The sequence below is a fragment of the Anas acuta genome, chromosome 18 (assembly GCF_963932015.1).
Source record: "Anas acuta chromosome 18, bAnaAcu1.1, whole genome shotgun sequence".
Classification (NCBI taxonomy): Eukaryota; Metazoa; Chordata; class Aves; order Anseriformes; family Anatidae; genus Anas; species Anas acuta.
The window spans coordinates 10,385,611-10,406,480 of NC_088996.1; the positions used below are offsets into that span (position 1 = coordinate 10,385,611).

At 40.2% G+C, this 20,870-nt stretch overlaps 1 protein-coding gene across 7 annotated transcripts in view; it reads left to right on the forward strand.

Annotated features, from left to right (window-relative positions):
* The window catches only part of CEP112 (centrosomal protein 112), a 161,832-nt gene that overhangs the window by 111,520 nt on the left and 29,442 nt on the right, over window positions 1-20,870 (forward strand). For 5 of the 7 annotated variants that reach the window (XR_011088771.1, XM_068655182.1, XM_068655183.1 and 2 more), the window contains exons 22-23: window positions 3,292-3,354; window positions 7,191-7,340. The exons of 1 other annotated variant lie outside the window; for it this stretch is intronic. Coding sequence is in view for 5 of the 6 variants with exons in the window: in XM_068655182.1 (XP_068511283.1) it covers window positions 3,292-3,354; window positions 7,191-7,340 (213 nt within the window). In the remaining variant the exon portion in view is untranslated. Of the gene's footprint in view, window positions 1-3,291; window positions 3,355-7,190; window positions 7,341-10,952; window positions 11,337-20,870 lie in introns of those variants that run through there. One more of the 7 variants, XM_068655184.1, reaches the window with a different exon arrangement.

Below are 20,870 nucleotides of genomic sequence, written 5' to 3' on the forward strand. Positions count from 1 at the left end.
TATAGAAATGGATATTACAATTGATACTTCTGACAAGTTTTTGCCGAGTGTGAATTTCAACAGCCACCTCTCACACGCGGAAAACTAGTTTAAGACCATTAACTATATTTGCAGTGCTGCCCATTGCTATAAAAAGAGTTAGACTTTAATGAATACTGGCTGACCTTCCAAATGTTCACCTTCCAGTTGGATTTTTATTCATTATGTTTCTGAAATAGCATGTAACCTGAAAGTGAGGGAATGCCCTTAAAGGAACACAGAGGCAGCCTGTGCTTCATACAATGCACGAGCCGAGCAGCCTGCTACAAAAGAAGGGAGCCCAGGAACCTGCTGCTTGTGTACACCGTGCCATTTTTAACCTTCTCGTTTGTCAAGATAAATGTAATATAAATCCTCAGCTATGATCACTGTGCGCAGCTACGCGTATTTACTTTGCAGTAAATCTTTGCTTATTTTTTGTAAGTAAAAATCCCTTTATATATATGTGTGTGTGTATATACATAAATATATATATATGAGTGCTACGTGTGCCCCAGGTTTATGCCTCCCCAGGCTGCAGAGTAACAGCTGGTAGCCTGGAGGTGTTAAATTAGTTTAGCTGCAGGTTTGAAAAAGGAAGAAATTTGGCATTTCTGCAGTAAAAGAACTTAATGGCAAAGAGCGTTCCTGTGCGTTGCCACAAATTAGGTCTTTACAGCTGACCACTGGGATACAACTTGCAGAAACTGCCTTCTGTGTAGCTTGTGATGATGCAAGACCTGTATGGTGTTATGGATCTGGAGAGAAGGGCTGAAGTCAGCAGATGTCCATAAAGTCTTGATAGCCAATTTTAGACAGTTTTTAGCCAATGTTTGCTATCTCCAGTGGGAGTTTTGGTACCTCTGAAATCAGGCCCCTCAAATAAGGATGTTGTGGTGGCAAGTAAATGCAAGAATTTGTAGTTTGTTGTTGACTTGGAGACAGCTTAAAAACGTTTTGCAAATTGGAATTTGTCAAAGCCATTACAAATCAAAGTGTTTTAATTGTCCTTAAAAGAAATGGCAGGATGCACTTGCTTTGTTCTCAGTTAGGAATAAAACTGGGATTCAGCACCTCTCTTTCAGCCCTGCTCTATCATGGCCAGCTCAGGTTGTCCTGGTCCTACGCAGTGTGAACAAACAAGTTGTAATTTGCTTATGAAAGTTAGGGGTGTGTTTTTGTTATTTATTGGGATTTCTTGTATGGGTTCAGGAGGTTACAGAGCTGCTTTCATGACAGATGAAGACTTTTACCCCAGGCAAGCTGAGTGCGAGCAGCTGTAATGTGATCTTCTTTGCAGTGCCTTGCTGCCTGGTATCTCTGCTTTCTGGGAGTAGCAGTAATTTAATCTATTACTGTCATTTATTTTTTACATTTTTCCTAAAGATAAACTGGCACTTTCAATCACTTTGTGATAGGCAGTGCTGGTAAAGTGTAATCTGAAGCTGGATGACAATACAGTGGAAAGAGTGTTAACATGGGTGAGCCCGAGTACAAAGAGAAATGTAGGACAGAGCTGTCTGACATAGCTGCTGCTGTGTTACGGCTCTCTAGTTATGCAGCCCACCAATATGTGAGCCCCTGCACTGTTTGTGGCTCACTGTAAATGATAGGTGTAGAAAAAATGGAATTTAATTTGTCTGGTGCTCCAAAATTCTTGTATATGTTATCTTAAACCAGTATGTTGTGCCGTTATTTCTATTTATAACAAAACAAAGTATTTTTGAGAATTAGGCACATACTCGATAATGGTTTTGATCAACTATTTTAGTTTATTTTTTAATACCAACAAGCATATGAAATATAGAGACCTCCACATGTTTCATAATCTCGGAATTTGAGGGGATTTAAGATCTTGAATTGCAGTATCATGTAAACTTTAAGATTATTTTTAACTGGCTGTAATATGCTTATTTTAAGCTGCACCACCAACTGCGTGGATGGCATGAGATGATGTGAGCCCTATCATGCTCTGCAGCAGTGCTTCACAAACACTGGCGGCAACTTAAAGCCCCTAAATTGTACTCCAGCAAAATCAATAAAACTATTTGCTTGACCGAAATCCTTCGTGTTTGCAGAACCAGGGTTTCAGTCTTGCAGCTGGACCCAAGCAGGGTTCAGAGGCTTTGGAGGCCCCCCCAAAGCCACGTGCTGGCCCTGAAGGAGCGGGTGCTGGGTGCTGGGTGCTGTGCCGTAAAACTAAAGAGGACAGATCAAAGATTTTAACATGAGGTCAGAGAGATTCTGAGGAGTTAATCAGCTTAAATTTGCTTCAGAACTCAGCTACATAATACCCTGTCCCCTAAGAAAATATTTTCCTTAGACACCTGTCCTCGAATCTGAGAGCCAAGAACAGGAGAGCGCCGAGTGGTTCATCTGAGGACAGCGTTGGGATGCTGGGCTATCATGTAATGCGGGGTCGACTTTACAAGGAAAATATGAATTGGAGTTGTCCCCTGAAATTAAATGGAAAATATTTTTTGAATTATTATTGTGTAATTATTATTGAAAATAAAGTATTTGAGGGAAAAACCTTACGAGCTACTTTTCCCCAGAATTATGAAAGTATTTGCTGATTGGACACCGCTGTGACAAAGCAGCCTTGTTTTCACTCGGTTTTGTTCTTTATCTTTGGGTTGTGAAAGAAATGCCTGGAGAAGGAGAGCTGTGTGTCTGAGAGATCCCACTTGGCTCAGCTGCACACTGGGGTTGATTTTCAGCTTAACCACAACCTATAAAAAATATAAATAAATAAAAAAAAGCAGGAACATGAAACTGGACAGAAGGAAGGTGCAGACATCGAGCTGCCCCATGAAGTTCATGTCGTGTTGTACCCTTTTACAGCCTGGGCTGGGGCTTGGGACTTTTTCCTTCCCTTTTCCCTTCGTTTAGAGATGAAGTCACCCTGATAAACCGGAGCCCGCCTTCCTGCCTCCCCCTGCCGCGCACACACGCACGCTCCCTCCTCTCTCCCTCTCTCTCTCTCTTTTTTTTTTTTTTTTAATCCGCAGAAGTCTTTATGTTTTTCTAATAATTGGCAGCAGAGGTACAATTTCTCCCCTCTTTTAAGTGATGAATAGTTGGCCCCAGATCAAAGGCGAGCCCTTGTGGTTTTTTGGCTGCCACAAAAGGGCGGTGGAGCTGGCGCGGGGCCCGGCGGCGCAGTGATAGGCATGCCGATGAGGTGCCAGGCGGAGGGCTCGGTGGCAAAGTGTCTGTACACGTTCCTCGTCCCAGCTAATCTGGCTCCTTTTGTGCATGTGTGTGTTTCAGGCGAACAGCCGGCTGAAGCAGGTTGAAAAGGAGTACAGTCAGAAGCTGGCTAAATCCTCGCAGGTAGGTACCGAGAAGAGAGGAACTTCCCATGGATTCATTTGATTTGGAGACTTGATGAAAAGTGTAATTGCTCCCGCTCTTAAGTGTAGGGCTTTATGATCAAGAGAAGCCATAACCGTTTCCCAAATCAAACATACAAAGACTTTCTTACAGATGTTAACCTTAGAAAAAATACAGAACATCCAACTAACTAGAAAAAAATGATTGTAGTTGTTTTTTTTTTCCTTTTTGTTTTGTTTTGAGCTTTCTTCTTTTATATCCCAAGAGGATCGAGTCCTCCACAGTCGGTGGGAACTGAAGCCCGAGTGCCCCAGCAGGCAGCCCTTGTAGAACAGCACAGCTTGGAGGGGCAGGAGCCTTTGCATAATCAGGAGCTGTGTTTCGTGGGACAAGGTGGTGTTTGCCCACGCAGCTGATGACAGGACTCCAGTCCCGACTGGGCCGGTTCGATGTTTATCATTGCTCCCAGCCAGTTCAGCATATTTGCCCAAAATAACATTTGGAAGAATGCAGTGTCCTGAAAGCAAACTGTTTTTGAGTTGAGTTTTTGTTCTTCAGGGTAGTCTTTAGAACATGAAAGATGAAAGTGTGCTGAATTTGCATATATGCAAAAATGATAGAGCAGGATGACTTTTAAATGTTTCAGCTTTTTTGATTGACAGGCAGTACTGAGGTGTGAAAAATGATGGAGATGCAACCAGAAGTTAAGCTTTGAATAATAAGAAAATTGCCATGAGGATTTACATGGAGGTGTCATTCTTCTCATTCCTCCAAGCCACTGCATAATGCCTTCCTTATACTTTCAAAGGTGTTTTCAGCAGTAGGAATAATAGTCTACCACGCTTCTAAAATCAACAAAAACACTATAATGAAGGGGTTAGGAGCCTCCAAACTAGAAGAGGTGATCAGTGACACAATGACAAGAAACTGCAAACCTTAAAGTTCGCAAAACGCTTGAACATATTTTAAAACTCCTCATTTCCACTTTTCAGCTACCTTTGGGTCTCATTTTCTCTAAACTTGACCCAAATTATGGCTTTAGCTACTTTCAAGAAATTTCATTGGACTACCCTGTTTTTTCACACTGCATTCTTTGAGACTGCATTTATCAGAATCATCGGTAAATATATTGTCACATTATATTTCTAAAAATAAATGTGTGTTTTCTGCACATTTGTTTGCACACAGGGAGGTGTGTCCATCCTTGTGGGATCTCCATCCTTGGAGATACTCCAGACACGAGTGGACAGGGTCCTGAGCAGCCCACTCTAAGTGACCCTGCTTTGAGCTGGTCCCTCCCAACCTCTCCAATTCCACAATTCTGCAGTCCATCAGAGAGAATCCTCTTCTACATGCCTTTTTAGTCATTTCTTGAGAGTCTTATAAAATACAAAAACTATATTATTCTGCTATCTGAACCTGAATAGCAGAAAATTTGTAAGACCCCAAAAGTAATATTTCATGCCTGTCAGACCTTGAGAAAGAGATCCTTTTCATTGCTAACTCCATTTTACCTTTTGTTTGTCATTTTTATACTATTGTTGTGCCTAATGACCATAATCCAAAGTCAGCCTGTCTGTGCCAGACGTAGTTTACTGTCAGAACAAAAGTGGGTCTTGGTCCATTTGTTACAGATGGACTAATTCAAGCATTTCTGAATTTTTAAACAAGGGGCGAGGCAAATTGCTTTAATTGTTACAGTGGGAACAGCTAGGTAGCACAGGGCAAGGTAATAAATATCTAACCTAAATGTCATAATAAATTTTGTCAGGCTGAAATTTATTGGCCTGTAGAATAGTCTCAAATGGAAAAATTTGGAGACGTGTTTTTTTAAGCTAGGCATTGCTGTAACTAATACACTGTTCTCTTTATTGGGGAGAGATGGACCCAGTGACCAGACCTGGCATCCCTCTGTGCTTTCTGTGGCAGACACAACACATACATCATATGTCAGGGCTATTTGGCACAATAAAGGAGTTTCACCCTGATGTCTGAATTTCTTTACTTTTGTGGGTTTGAATCAAATCCCTAAAGTTACTTGAACATAGTTTTTTTCTAGCTCAGTATTAATAATAGGTCAATTGCAACTTTTCTTGTGGTTGTGTTGCTGACAGCATCCGTCTAATCTTACGCTCTGTGGCCTCTTGGAACATTCACTTTTAACACCCACACAGAGAAGATATTTCAAGAAATTTCCTCTGAAGTTTATACAAAGTAAACAGATTTTTTCTCTGAAAAGTACTGCACAAAGCAGATCTTTCTCCATCAATCCATGCTAATAGTCCCTTGCCTGCATTTCAGAATTCCTGTGCTAGTCTGGGGTCTTAACCCAGTAAAAGTTTTAAGTCTCACTTTGATTATATTATTTGGTTCACTGTTTAGTTATCTCTTTTAAAAAGTGACAAAACAGGATGTACACAAAATGGTGTAGGCTTCCATGCCTTTAAGTTGTCTTAATAATTCCTATGATTCATCACTTTTTCTCCTACTTCCTCACTGTTACACACCCAGACAAGCCAAATTTGTGCTAATTGCATCATGTAAATGATGATCTAAATTGCAAAACAGCTGATACCGCTGTATTCTGCCTAAAGAGGGTGTAAAGAGTTGCACCTATCCAAGTAATTTCTAACCTTTGGCCCACTGATCTCATTAAGAACAAATAGTGTTCCTTTTGATTGGTGTATTATCTTTTTTAGCATGTGTTTGTTTTTAGAAAAGAAATGTGGATATACCCATGTAGGTTTTACTCATAAGCTGCATTGTGCAGTAGGGTCTTCAGGGCTAGTAAAACATAACAGAACTTTGAATTTATTTCTTTAAGTCCTTTCCCTCTTCCCCAGTGATTCTAGTACCTTCACTTGTAGAGTATTACTGCATCAGTCCTATCCTACTAGTAGGGTTGTTTTTTTGTTGTTTGTTTGTTTGTTTTTAAAAAACACCTTTTTAAAATAAATAAATGACTAACTGTGCCCTTAGCATAGTTCGATGTCTCCATGACAATGAGGAGCCCTTGCAAGCACATGAGCATGCGTGCTGTTGTGTTCTCTCCCTGCACTGCTGTGTGCTCAGGTGTTTTCTGAATTAGACTGTATTTTCCTGCTACAGCAGCTTAACCTTGAGCTTGGACATGTACATTAAATTCAGTAACTCTCTGTATGTTTAAGTGCTTTGCTGGTGAGTTACTTACATGTCAGCACAAAATCCTTCAGGCTTATTTATAGATTTTTATTTGGTTCTGACTACCCACAGTGACAAAAAGGTGAAACCAGTACCTTTCAACAAGTCACGCGTGAACCATGCTAAAGGTCTGCTGCAAGGGCCCTGAACATTGAATCAGGTTCCCACTGCGCTGCTGAACAGAGCATGTTCCTTTCAGCAGCTCAGAAACGTCACCATTAAGTTCAACATTTCAGCCCAGTATGTACATTTGGGCCTCTTTTTCTCTATGATATCGGGCTGTCTGTATCATTTTAGAATTTGAACACCACCATCCCTCTGTAAACTTGCAAAACTCTTCCAGTGCAGTGGAAAACTGGAAACATCCTATATTCTGAAGATCACAGATGTGCTTTGTTCTCACGAGTAAATATTTTGGAATGTCGTAGTGGAAATCTCTTCCAAATATGTTGCATTCAGCAATTTTTGTCATCTGCAGGCTTGCTATATTCCTTTTCTCTGTATGAGATTTCATGCTTGCTGGTGTGCAATATGTTCATTTAAAATGCTTAGTTTGTGCAGCAGTGCTTGCCAATGCCATGTTTCGCCAAGCATAAGAACATGCAAAGTACATGCCTGTTACTGATGAGAGATTTAGCATGCTGTTTTCTTTTTAGATCATAGCTGAACTTAAGGCAACCATTTCCTCTCTGACAGAGGAGAACAGCCGGCTGCAGCTTGCCACAGAACAGCGGCTCCAGGAAGTTGTACAAAAGTTTGAAGATAAGAAGCAGCAGCTGATTACAGATAATAACAGAGCAATCAAGGTAATCTGGGGATTTTAGTCACTGATGCTACTAGCTGTTTTAGTGTAATTAAAAGTTCTGCAGCGGGCAGATGAATGCAGGTATCGTTCCTGTTCGCACGGCACTCGCTAATTCCATTCACTGGACCTTGACTTTGATGTATTGGATGACTCAGGCTCTTTCCTCTAGCTGATTGTACGCCTGCATAAAAAGTTTGGGTTTGGCAAGTCTAATCCATCCACTTCAGTCAAATACTTGAAACTTTCCTTTTCTCTTTCTTTTAATGGTGACTCAGATATTTTAACATATTTTCAGCACCTTTACTTGGTGCTTTCAGTACTTGGAAAAAAAGGTAAAAATACGAGGTTGGAGCTGCACCACCTGACAGCCAGCAGCATCACACCAGCTTTGGTTTGGTTTTCACAAGGCGATGGCAACTTTCACAGTTAAGGACACAATGAAGGAAAGTATGTTCCCAGTTCCACTGGAGACTATATTCAAAGTCTTTGGTAAATATGAATGGAATCAAGTATTTTTGAAATTATATTTATATATATATATTTTTTTTAAGAAGCTTTAAGATACTGCTGGTTTTGAATACTCAGGTTGTGTCGCTGCTTTGACACTTTGATTCAGAGTGGCTGCAGAGAATCCTGCTGGAGCAAGTAGAATTACATTTTTTTTTTAATGTTTTTTCTTTCAGAGTAGTGATGGGCAATGGAAGCTTTTTGAAACTGTGCAATCTGCTAGGGTTGAAAACAAAAACACTTCGTTAAAATCATGTAAAAGAAGGAAATGCCTTTCTACTTAGTAAGGACATTTAGTAGTACCAAACAAAGAATTACATTGTTAAATCTAGAAACTTGTGAAAAAAACTTAAATCAAGTCCTACAGTTTTTCTAAATTCTGAAAAAGAAACAATGGGAATTTTTACACGTTGGACCTGTCTGATGTCCAGTTGTGGTACACTTAATGTTGTCCTCTGTATTTGAGTGATTTGCATAATGACGTTAAGTTGACCTTACTATCTCATCATCTGGAGCGTGTTCTTTTTACTTCTTTTCATAAATCATTTAATAGTACTTTTCTCTCGAGGAACAAGTCTGCCTTTATTTTTGTTTGTTTATTGAGGAACAGAATTCTCTTTCTGACCATTCTTTAGTCTCATCTGTCAAAGGTATAGACTTATAAATGCTACCTAAAATATTTTATCCAAATCGAATCAGTAGAGGTAGCTTTTATTATCTAGGATCTGCAAATAGAGTATAGTTAAATTGTTTTTGGGTACAGGTTGGGTTTTGCCACCTAGGAGATTGTGTTATTAGTTCTCCTGCTTTCCAGTGTCCGATGGGGTATACAGAAGCCCTGTGACAGTGGAGTAGTCTTCCATATAGTCAGAAATATGTTGATACTCAACAGTTATTATGTCTTATACCTCCTTGAGTTATAGATTTGAAAAACACGTTTCAGGCTGTTTGCCAGCTTTTTTTCTTAGCACCCGGTGCAAATGCTGCTGTTGAATTTATGGATTCACTAAACTAAATTACGTTTAGTGGAAGTAATTCAGCTGTTGATAACAGCAATTTTTGAACAGTAATGGTTATGGGTTGTATGAAATCCTTCCCCATGTAAATGTGTGTTCAGCTATTATAGGCTTAATTTAGACATTATGACTCAAAATATAATGAAATACATATAAACCTGTGAATTCTGAACAATCTTTCTAGTGTCCCAGTGAATTTTTAGCTCCAGTGCTCTAAGCATGTTTTCTAAGATTTGGTCAGCTTGGGGAAGAAATTGTAGGAGATATTATGCTTGGAGATCTTGAACTTTTTTTAGTATCATTAGTATTGTACTTGAAAAAAATCTTCCTTTAAAACCACTGACTTAATGGAAATGTACTGAAAGCCAGATATCCAAACAGAAAATCCTTAGGAAGGTGAACTGCTGCATATGCTTCTGGAAGCAGAAAGAGGTGTTTTTAACATTCAAACATTTAGGGCTTTTTGCTTTTTTTTTTTTTTTTTTTTACGAACCACACATATTTTCTAGACGAGCATATGCAGAAATACTTGGCTTTTTATTATCCTGGGGCAAAAAAGTTGTTCTTGGTGAAAGTGGAATCCTAGATGTACTAGAGATGGGGAACAACATCCAACCCAGGGTAAGCTGAAGACCATGGGAGATGATTAAAGAAACGTCTAAGGACAAAGCAATTCTTAATATAGCATAAGCCTTTCTGAAGACTTCATATAAGCTATTGAAAAGACTGTCGTTGAAAAACAGGCATTTGCTAAATATAACATTGATTTAAACTAACATCGAGGAACAGATTGCAATATCCTTTCTATGGTATTGGGTGACTTCCTGTAAGACCTTCCAATTATTATTTCCTTTCAAAGGGAGAAATACATTTTTACAGAAACCAACTGGCTTTCGGAGAAGTTTCACGTTTAGTCAGTAAAGTGATATCCAGATGTGGATACCATAGTACATGATTTTGATGTTAATGCAAATTCCTGACTCTAAGTTGTTATTATTTCATGATTGTCTTGATTTTTTTAATAGTATCTTAAGCATTAGTGAAAAAGAATAAATGAAACTTAAGAACGTTTTGCTTCTTTTGACAACCTAAAAATCCAATCTGAGCAACCCTTTTTGGCTTCAGATGGCCTCAATTTGGGTCAGTTTGAGACATGCTTAAAGTACTTGGCATTCTGTAGTGCGCTGTGATTTGTCTGGCCTAGGGCAAGTCAAAGTTTGGGCTGTCAGAGTCATAGAATCAGGATAAAAGTTTGGCTCAGGAACTTCCTTTTTTGTGGCTAATAAGGTAACTGGTTTGGATGCCATCAAATTACAACATCTAACAGCAAATATCTGAGTAGACATGGTCTGACAAAGCGCTGAACAACTAGGTGACTCCTGCCACTGCCTTTTTGCTGTTGTTGAGTTTGAGCCTGTTGGGATTACGACAGTGTTGGCACAGAGAGCGGTCCCAGAAGCACAGCTTGCTGCTCACTGCCGGGTGGATATCTTTGCTTTGAACTTTCCAGGACTTGCACTCTTTGGAGCACAGTACAAGGCCGCTGCAATTGGCCTGGCATGGGGCAAACGCAGCACGGCTCACCTGGTCCCTGTGCCATGCCTCTCCTGTAATGTACTTACACTTCAAAGATTGGGAACCATTGGGTTAGACCGCAGGATTAGTTGAGAGCACAATTATATTCATGCCCTGCAGATGGTTGGAAAAGCTGCTTAAATTGCAACGTCTGTTAACCCATTTGTGCTGCTTTCTGCTGGCACTTCAGAAGGCACCTCTCAGTAAGGTTTTGGGTGCTGAACTCTTGAGAATGCCTATGCAGGAGCTGTGTTGGTGATGTAAGTGTTGTGTAAACTTATTAAGGCTAAATTTAAACTAGCTGTCTTGCATTGTGATAGCAATCTAGCCACAGCAACCCAGATGGTCAGGGCATTTACCTAACTTTACTGCCACTTTTTGGCAGTGGTTACTGGCTGGACGCAGCTTTAGCATGAAGTTGATTGCATTGTAGAGATACCTGGAGGTCATTTATGAAATCCTAACTTTTCTTTTTCTTTCCTTTATGAAATCCATTTGGATTCTGGGATTGAAAGTGCTGCAGAACTGCAAAATATTCAGAGCGCTTTAATGTAGAAGTTGATGGCCAAGTGGGGACTCCACATCAAAAAGCAGATTCTGGAAAGAAATGGATGATGGAGAGCATGCAGTGACAAACCCACAACAGAAAAGGGAGAGAATGATGCTTTTTTGCCAGAGGAACCACATTTGTTGTTTGGCTCACATTACTGATTCTAGGATTCTGTTATATCCCCTGAATTAACACCAAAATTTCATTAGCAAAACATGTTTTGAAGATGACATATTTCAACACTTTTTTTGTCAGCCAGATGATGATCAGATTAATTCTGTTAATAAATAGAACTTAAAAGATTTCTAGGAAAGAATGTCATATAATAATGTCCCCCTTTGTGTGAAAAATTTTGAAACAGTTGTTTTTCTTTGTCAGGTTTTAAAATATTGAGGGGGAAAAAAATCAATAGTGTGTTTTATAGCCGTAACAGAAAAAAAGGAGAAAACTTTTGGTTTTAAATTGTTCAGACTAATGTGCTCATCAACATCATCATATATTTGTCAGATGCTGCTATACCTTGGAGCAAGAAAATCATTTCCTTTATGCAAAGGCTGGGCTGAGGGTTTATCAACACGGTGAAATTTCTCGGTGCAGCTAGACCAAAATATTCTGCTATAGGTATACGTGAGTCAGCCTTCATGTGGGGTACTCGGTTTCCTTTATTCTGGAATGCTGTTTCCACTGGGGAGGCAGGGGGGCTGCAGGGTTGTTGCTCTGTTTTGGCATGCTGTGCCAGCAGATTTCCCTATCAGGAGAGCGTGTGGACTCCTGGGCTCAGTGCTCTCTGCTCTGCCCGCATCCTGCGGCACCAGGGCTGCACGCCCTTCTTCTTTGGTTTGCTTAATCCCCCTTCCCTTTCACGTTTGGTTCCAGCTAAAAGTAAAGCAAATCATTTTAAACCTTGGGATGTTCAAAGCATTCAGAACGTTTCTTTAAGGGCACCTGATATCTTTGTTACCAGGAAGTAGTTAGCAAAATATACCAATGGAATTTACAAGCCTCTCTAAAATGCAGTATATCAGCAAAAATGGTCTTACAAATTTTGTGAACAAACTACTTTTAGGTAGATTTTATTATTAGCAAATTCCACTTGTAATTACAAATAATATTTAGTGTTCAAACAAAAAGTATGTCAGAGCTTTGAAACATTAACTGAGTGACTGCAGTCCTGCAAAAGTATTTAGCCTGTTGTCCTCAGAATACCTTTTGGAGCACCACTATTGTACTTTGCAATTGCCAATGATGTTTTTAATAAGAAATAACTAATTACATTTTCTTGGTTTTAAAGTCCCAAGCAAAGCTAGCTGTCAGTGTTTTAGATGTTTTATTAATGCTTATGAAGGGAGAAGATACATCAGAGAGCATACAACCTAAATTGACCTGATTTGGAGTACAGAAAAGGAGCATTTTTGATCCTGTTGTAGAAATGAGACAGTGGAACGCAGAGCCTTGCCTTCGTCCAGGCTTTGTGGCAAAGCTAGAGATTAAATCCAGCTCCTGAGCTCCAGATCAGTGCCTCAGTCCCTTCTGTGAGAACATTTTCAGGATCCAACCGGCAACAGAACTGTGCAGTGCTCCACGGTTGGAGTGGGTTTTGGAAATGAGATAGCCCAGCATTAAAACCGCATCTAACGAGTACACTTGCAGTCTGGTCAGACCCCTTCGAGAAAGTCAGGCCAGTTCAGTTCTTTTTGTTAAGGCTGCTGACAAGTTTCCAAGCTGTGGAAAATAAAGGGGGAACAATTTACATGTTCAGCATTTTCTTTGTATTTTCAGCAGAAAGACTGCAATGGCTATCTGTTCAGAGGGCTACGACCATGTGTAACTGATAGTGCTGAGAGCATTAATTAGGAAAAAAAAAAGACTGAAAGCTTGGTGTAAACTAAAAACTGAAACCTAAACCTTAAGCTGCAGTGAAGACATGCTACTGCAGGGACTTTCTGTCAGGTGAGTCTTGATGTGCTCCCTTCTGCAGCACACGTTGATGCTGTAGGGGTAGCTCTTATGATCTAGGCTGCCATCGAATAGCTGCCTAATAAACTTTTGCCAATGAGACTCACATCATTTATAAATATTTCAGGAGATTTTAGTGTAATTTTTATTTTAATTTTGATGACTATTTTGAAGCTAACAGCGCCTGTAAAATGATGTCAGCGTTTCATTGTTGAAGCTGACACTGACTCGGGTCTTATAAGACATCTGGCCAGAACATGCATTACAGTTTGTGATGGTTCGATGGCCGCAGACATGCCAAAGTCTGTCAGTCACTGAAGATCTTCAGAGCTGGGTATGTCACAAAGTTCTCCAGAGGGATCTCAAATCCATCTAATTGCCTTTGAGGCTAAGCATTAGCATCCTAAATCATTTGGCATGGTGAAATAAAGAGTTTTAAGGGACTATCTTGATGTTAAATACATTTAGTCATTTTTCATGGATCTCTATTTCTTTGTTGCTGCCTTTAGTCTATAATAATAGTAATAACTCTGCAGTGTCTTTTATTAGCAGGGAATTACAAGGCAGCAACATAAAAAATTCTGTACCTTAGCATTGTAAAGTAGTCATGAAAATTTACCATGCAAATAACATTATCTTGCTCATAATTTCCTGTACCCTGTTTGATCAGCAAAGGAAGTCAGGTCTTCCAAAAGGATAGGTAAATTAAATCTGCAGGGCATTTATGGTTTTACTTTCTCTTCTACATGGGGTCCAAGCTCTGAAGTACCTGTTTTTCAGTCTTTTTTTTATGTGAATACTAGTTTCACACAAATTCAGCCCGTAAGAGGAATGAGGGTTTAGCCCCAAGCTTATTGACTGCTGCTTGTGTTATGTCTCTTGATTCCATTACATGGTTATCTTTAAAAACCTGTATCAACACAATCATAAATGGTAATAAAAATAGGTTTACCTTTTTGTTAAACAGTTATTAATAGCAACTGATTTTAAAAAAAAAAAGCTCTCCTTTTCATAATCATATATCTTTTTCTGTTGCCACAAATTATTTCATTGTTTGAAGCATAGTACCTTCTCTTCAAAATTACAGGGTTTCAGATGTTTAGCCAATCAGGCAATCTGAGTGGCTGAGCATCTGTAAGTACTTTATAATATCTCTGACATGCTTTGTGAGACAAAGAATTGAGTCATCTTTTTTTCCCGCAGCAAGCTTTGCACTCTGGCATTTTTCTCGACTTTTCATGTCTCAACACATTGAAGAACTTACCATGGCCAACAGCAAAATCATACTTACAAGTTTTATAAAAGACTAGAACTAGTGCTTGCCTAGCCTCTGAACTGCAGTCCAATTTTATCCAGCAGGTTTAGAAGTTTAGATTTTTCCTACTCTGTTGTCTTCAGTGTTTTGCTTTCCCTGCAGAAGGCACTTTGCTGCATGAGGTTCTCGTTCTTCTTTCTCAGCCCTAAAGGGAGGCCACCTTACATCTACCAGTCTCCAAACTATGGAATGAAAGGTTCCATAAATGCATAACAAAGTATAAAATCTCGTATAGCTAAGCTATCAGTTCCTTCTAATGAGCTGGACTACGGTAATTTTGCACTGGGAAAATGGCAAAAAGGAATTCAAAGCAAGCCATAAAATCACTGTTTTTGACTGACTGAACTGGATTAATAACACTGAATGGGGTCCTAGGCTGTGAGAAAGGTACAGAAAAAAACAATTAATGAGTGTTAAATAATACCAACATAAGCCTGTGCAGTTAATAAAGAGCAGAGGATGTTTTTTCTCTGCAATATAAGAAATTGTAAATTAGCTTTTTTTAAAGCTGCCATGACAGTTACAGTTTACTGTACTGTTTCATTTCAAAGACGCTTTCTCTCCAAAGAGCACAGGGACTTTTATGAGGAGGAGAAAGTGGTGCTTAGGGAGACAGAGCTGGGGAGATATCCAGAAGTTACAAGGCAGACTGCCTGGGAGGAAGAGCCTGCGCTCAAAAGCCTGGGACTTTACTCAAAGAGGAGAAAAAAAAAAAAAAAAAAAAAAGATAAAGATAAAAACAAGTGTCTAATGTCCTCCAAACGCAGGGCATCTGTAAAACAGTCTGTGCATAGGACTGTGTAGACTTTCCAAGGGCTGTTCTTTGTTCCAGTTCCAGTGAGTTCCTGGAACGCAGCCTCCTTCCCTGCTCCTGGAACAGCCTTGACTGCAGGGCTTCTCCAGCCGTGTAGGTGGAAACACAATATGTGTGAACTATATATTCAACCAACAAAAGATTGCTGGGGAAAATGACATCTTCAAAGCAAACCTTCCATAGTCCACAAACATTTATGACTCTGTAGTAAAGATTTTAAAGCCTGGCACAGTAACACAAGTTGCGGGGTTTGGCAAACAGAGATCTGGGGATGCAGACCTGGTCTACTTATCAGCATATATTTCCCTAAGATATCTTTCTGATGGTGTGGCTGATCCCAGGAGTGAGATGAAATAGCAACAGAATGCATTGGCTTATCCCAGCCTGCCGACATGATTTCCAGTATTTGTGTAAATATTTTTCCCAAAGCTGTATGTTCTTATACAGTTTGCTATCGTTTCTGTACTAATCGTGGTGCTAGCTGCTGCAGGGATATCAGCAGGAGAGAGCCACCGAGGATTTCAGCTTTATACATTAAAATGTTCTTGCCAAAATTATTATTGACTTTAGAAATCTTCAGATTCCATTTACAATTTTCTGCTGGCTCTCCAGTTTTGCATGTAGCTCTGAAACTCTAGCAGATCAAATATCAGAGTATTTTTAAAAAATGACTAGCAAACACTTTTGAATGGCAGATCACAGGAAAATAGAAATCTGCTTATTAAATTTTCCAATTTTTTGCATAATAGTTGATCCTTTCTTAAAAGTAACAAGAGAAACCTGGTGAATCTGATAGCTGTGCAGGGTAACCATTTATCTGTATTTAAAGGCAGAATAGCAGTAGAATTGAGGGGTCAGCAGCACTCACAATTTTTGGAATGTATTGCCTTTGTTTTCTATAAAGTGTTGTTTTCCATACAAATGAAAATATGTATAGTTTCCCGAGCAGTAAAAGATTAGTTACAAAAAAAAAAAAAAAGACTAAAGGAAAGCAGCCAAAGCTGCCATATATTTGCCACTTTCTTGCATCAGTGGAGTTGAGAATAAAGGAACTTTCCAAGTTACAGTACTGTACTTGAAAAGGAAAAAAGTATGTGAGGACTTTTATCTGCGTATTCAGTAGATCAGATGGCAAACTCACCCAGACAGCCTAGCAGGGGAGCAACTTCTGCTTTCTCAGTAAGCTCTGCATGGTGTGAAGCAGCACCAAGTACATCAAAAGACACAAATATGCATTGAGTGTAAAGTTTGGGGTTTTAAAAACATCTGTCTAATTAGCACAACTTACATATTTGCAAGCTCTAGCTCCAACTTTCTCACAGTTTCAAGCTCAGCAGAAGTGGCTTTTTCATCTATCTCACAAATTTGTGTAAGAGGTTAAACCTACAAATACTGTCACCAAACCTGACCCTTCCAAACCTAGATATAAACCTATCTTGTTTCCTTCCAGCATCAATCGCTCTATTGTGCCCTGCTAGAAAATGTATGCTGGAGCAGTTAGCCAAATTTTTTCTGGAAGAACCAGGTCATTTTAATTGAATGTTATTATCAGCCAGTTCTTGTGGCTTGACATGGATTCAAAATGAAGCAGTTCATCTGCTTAAAGAATGCGTAGGCATGAATATAATAACTTCAGTAAGTTTTCGGATGCCTTCATCCCAAGGGAAATTGGTTTGACTTGCCCTTCAGTGGAAATTTTATGTACTATTGGCATCCACGATAGTACTAGAGTCCAGAAACAGAAGATATTCTATTCCTGTATATCATATTTTGCCCCTTTTCCCATTGAAATTTGTACTGTAAACGCTTTTGTTTAGGCCTCATTCACCTTGCTACCCTGCAGTTGAAAGAAGACTGTATGCATTCATATAGTACACATAAGGCAAAAAACTACGCTGGTTTCATTGACAATCTGTGTTATTCTTTGAGCCTTTTGCATGCTGCATCTTGCACTGGCATTTGGGAGGTCTTCCCTAGGAATGGTGTACTGTTACTGATTCAAGCACCTCCCACATCGCGTTGATTCTTTTCATTGATGAAGAGGATTCAATTTAATAAATAACTTATTTGTTAAGCCTTGAAAACATGCATTAAGACTAGACTTGAGGTTGAAGCTTGAAGAGAAGACTGGAAACCTCAAGGCTGAAGCTTTTTCATAAGCTCTTTCTTCTGTGCAGACATTGGGAGATTTGTATCTTTGACCTCTTCAGAAAGCCTGAGGTCGTCCATTGAGGAGACTATTTCATGGGGCTTAAAGAATTCACCTGTTTTCTTCTTCAGGAGTCTATCTACTAAATTTATTCCCAGGAAACTGAAACGAGTGTTGCCTAAAGGATAAGATTTAGGACTCTCAATGAACTTCTTGGCAAAAGTTCCCTTTGCAACTGCCAGATAAGAAAGGGCTGGAAAAGCAGTAAAACAGAGATTAGTCAAGCACAACAAAACCCGCAGTCCTCTGACACAACCACTTTTTAACTTCTTCCGTTACTAAAACTGCTGCTGCTTATTTTTAGTTCAAGCTTTCACGGCACTGAAGTCAATAACTTCAATTGGCAATATGTTAATGATTATGAAGCAAAATCATTCACCACTGGTGCACGTTTGTGTTTGAATCTGATCCCCTGATACACCAGAACCAGTTACCTGCGGTTAAGGTACCTGCTGGAACTGCCTTCACAAGCTTGGCCAACCACTCGCAAGAACCCAAAATCTGGATTTCTAATGTGTCTCCTGCATTTGGCACCCCAGGAGAGCCGTATCCTCAGTGAAAACACTGGATTGCCAATTACAAAGAATTCATTAAGAGCTGTTGAAGTTCAAAGCAAAAAGGCCAGTTCCTCGCAGGTCAGGGCAACACTTTGAATGGTTCCTCCTTTGCCTGCAGCAGCAGCTCTTCTCCAGAACCTGTTTAGGTTTCTGCCAGGTCTGTTGGCAAGGGAAGAGTCACATCAGATCAGCTCACGAGTATTCTTAGGCTGGAAACTTCTACCCTGAACATGCCATTTTCCTGGCCCAGCACAGCACGTGATCTGGGTTTCAAACCTGTCCGAGTCAGCTTTGGAAGACAAAACATTCAGTGTACCTTTAACTCCCTTTTTCTGGGATCTGCCATAAAGTTGTAGCACAGTTTTGCACCAGGATTTGCTCTCACTTTAGAGCATCTCTAAGGAATAATGCTTGCATGGGAGGGGAAGAAAGCATTGTGGGCTCGTGTTCAGGTTATTTGTGAATCAAAAATGAATGGCTTGACATCCTTCTAGGGCCAGGTCACGCAGGACAACACAAAACAGTCCCTTCTGGGAAACAATTAGTTGGGGCATGTTGGGGTATTTTCCTCTGTATTTTCTACGTCACTGCTCAGGGACTGCCATGAGTACCCCCGTGTGTTCTGCCGTGTTCCACGTTGTCCTTCTTATTCCTGGTGCCATGGGGATGCTCTTCTCACCCAGCATCCACCCTTCTACCAGCAGAATCTGAACTGGAAGAGGCCTGGGAAGAGGATGTGCTTAGTCAAGGAGGGATGGTGCCTGCAGGTGACTGTCCTACCCGCGGCACGCACGCCAGGAGCCCCAGGCGCTGTCTGTGCTGCTCTTGTTCCAAGCTTGTTATGTAAGAGAGGGCGAAAGTACAAACAAGAGAAAACTGAACATGAAAAGTGAGTTTGTTTACTTACGAAGAAGCTTGGGAGCGTCAGAATGAAACTGGATAAATAAAAATTCATGCTACCAAATGTGAGATACCTGCAGGAACACCTGCACGGCTTGGACCAAGCTGACTTTTGCAGGTGGCTTGAAGGAGAAATCTAAAATACACATAGACTCTGTCTGCCTTCAGAAAAAGCCTTGCTTTTCTGGGTATGAGTATATTTAAATCCCTTATTTTTTTGTTTCTAGCATGAGTATTATTTGTATTCTTTGCAGCTTTGCACTTGTAACTCAGCAAGGTAAAACAGCAATTACCAAGGGAAGGGAAACAATTTGAATCATATCAGTGGATTTTAATTGTTTGCATACCTGTAAACACCTTTGACCACAGCTCTGCTCTAAGCTCCAACAAGCAACTCACACCTGATGTTTCATCTTCTCATTCCTACCAGAATAACACATCCCACCTGCTTACATCTGTGTCAATCCAAAAAGCAAGAAAGAAGAAAATGTGAAGTGATCGATTGGCAAAGAAAACAGTGAGGTCCAAGTTGTCACTGCTGATGTTTATGCCTTCCTCTGGTGTTAAATACTGCCTTTTTCTTGCTAATGCCCTCTATGAGGTCTCCTCTCCATCTTAAATAGCCTGAAATGTGCATTTGCAAGTCAAGTTTGACGTTGCTGCAAACTCATTTGCTGGCACCTGTCTCCAATAAGCCAGCCTCCTTCCCAGATGGGCAAAGGCTGCTGTGCCTCCTCCGTCTGTAACGTGCTGTTTGTGAATCCTCTGCAGAGGACAAGCTTTTTTTTTTGCTCCCTTATCTGATCCTAAAGCTAGATCGAGATTTACACGGCTTTAACAGTATTGGAATTCTGAGTTCCTTCGTACTTCATCATATATTGTTTTTCCTGCAGTTTATGTCTCATTTGTGGTAAGGGATAGCTTTCTGAGTGTGCGTGGAGGAGCTGGAAAGCTCTGCTCTTTGTGCTGCGTAGGTCTAACGAGAGCCGTTAGTGTGTAACTGCCCAAATGAGAAACCGGTGGTGCTTCAGAACTTGATCTGTTTTCTGTTATTTTTAATGCTTTTGCATTTTAAAAATGTCATCTATATAAGAATATTTGGAACTACTTACATATTAAAAAAAAAAAAAAAAGAAAAATGAAAAGAGCCTGCCTTCCTTTTAGACGTGCCAAGCAGGTTTGGCAGTCCTTCACTTAGCATTGAGTGAGCGGTGCTCAGCCATTCAAGCTCTTGTAGCCTTTTCTACCTGCACAGAAATGTTCTAGCCAAGCATTTCTGAAACCAGAACATTGGTTTGGGATATTTTCCTTGTTCAGAGCATTTCGGATGATGACTGTAGTATAGAGGGGGGTTGAAGATTGTCAGTCGGAGGCCTGAAAGTCTTCTAGAAGATAAACCACAAAGGGGGTTTGGGCACAAGGAAAATAGCAGTGGCTGTACTGGGTCAAACCAGAGTCCATCAGGCTCAGTTTTCTGATAGCAGACACCCAGGAAAGATTATAAGAACAAGCTGAAGGTTTAGGGGCATCTTCTCGATGTACTCTCCAGCACGATGCGGTTAAGGTTGCTGCTGAGCCAGAGGTGATGTCTCACTGAGTCTTGGCTGGATTTCTGTTCTGGGGGTCTGGGTGGTCACTGTGCCCATGGGTGGTCACATAGTGCCCATGGTGGTCTGAGACAAAGCATTCCTTATTTACGGTTTCTGGGTTTGGTATATCATTTTGAGATGGTGAGAACTAGACAGAAATAGAGTTGAAGGTACAGGCACTGCAGTGGCAGGACATTTTCCTCTACTTCTGTAGTTATTGGTCAGGTTGTTTTTGTATTTTAGTGATGTGTTTTTCATAAATTCATCTCTAATGTGGAAAACACCTAACAGTATCAACAAAGCGAGAGGAGCTTGGGCTTAAATGTATGAAAGTTGCCTAGAATTAAGAATTGTCTTAATGAATTCAAATCTGCTTTAGGCCACGTGAGGAATAAAGGCTGATGGAGAATCCAGAAACACCTGTAGAGAGCAAGGGAGTAAAGTGGAAAGGTACCACTTCTGACAGAAGCCTTTGGGCTTTCTTGATCCTTTCATCCTTTATCCTTTCATCTTTGTTTTCCTTGTAAATCACGTTTCAACCAG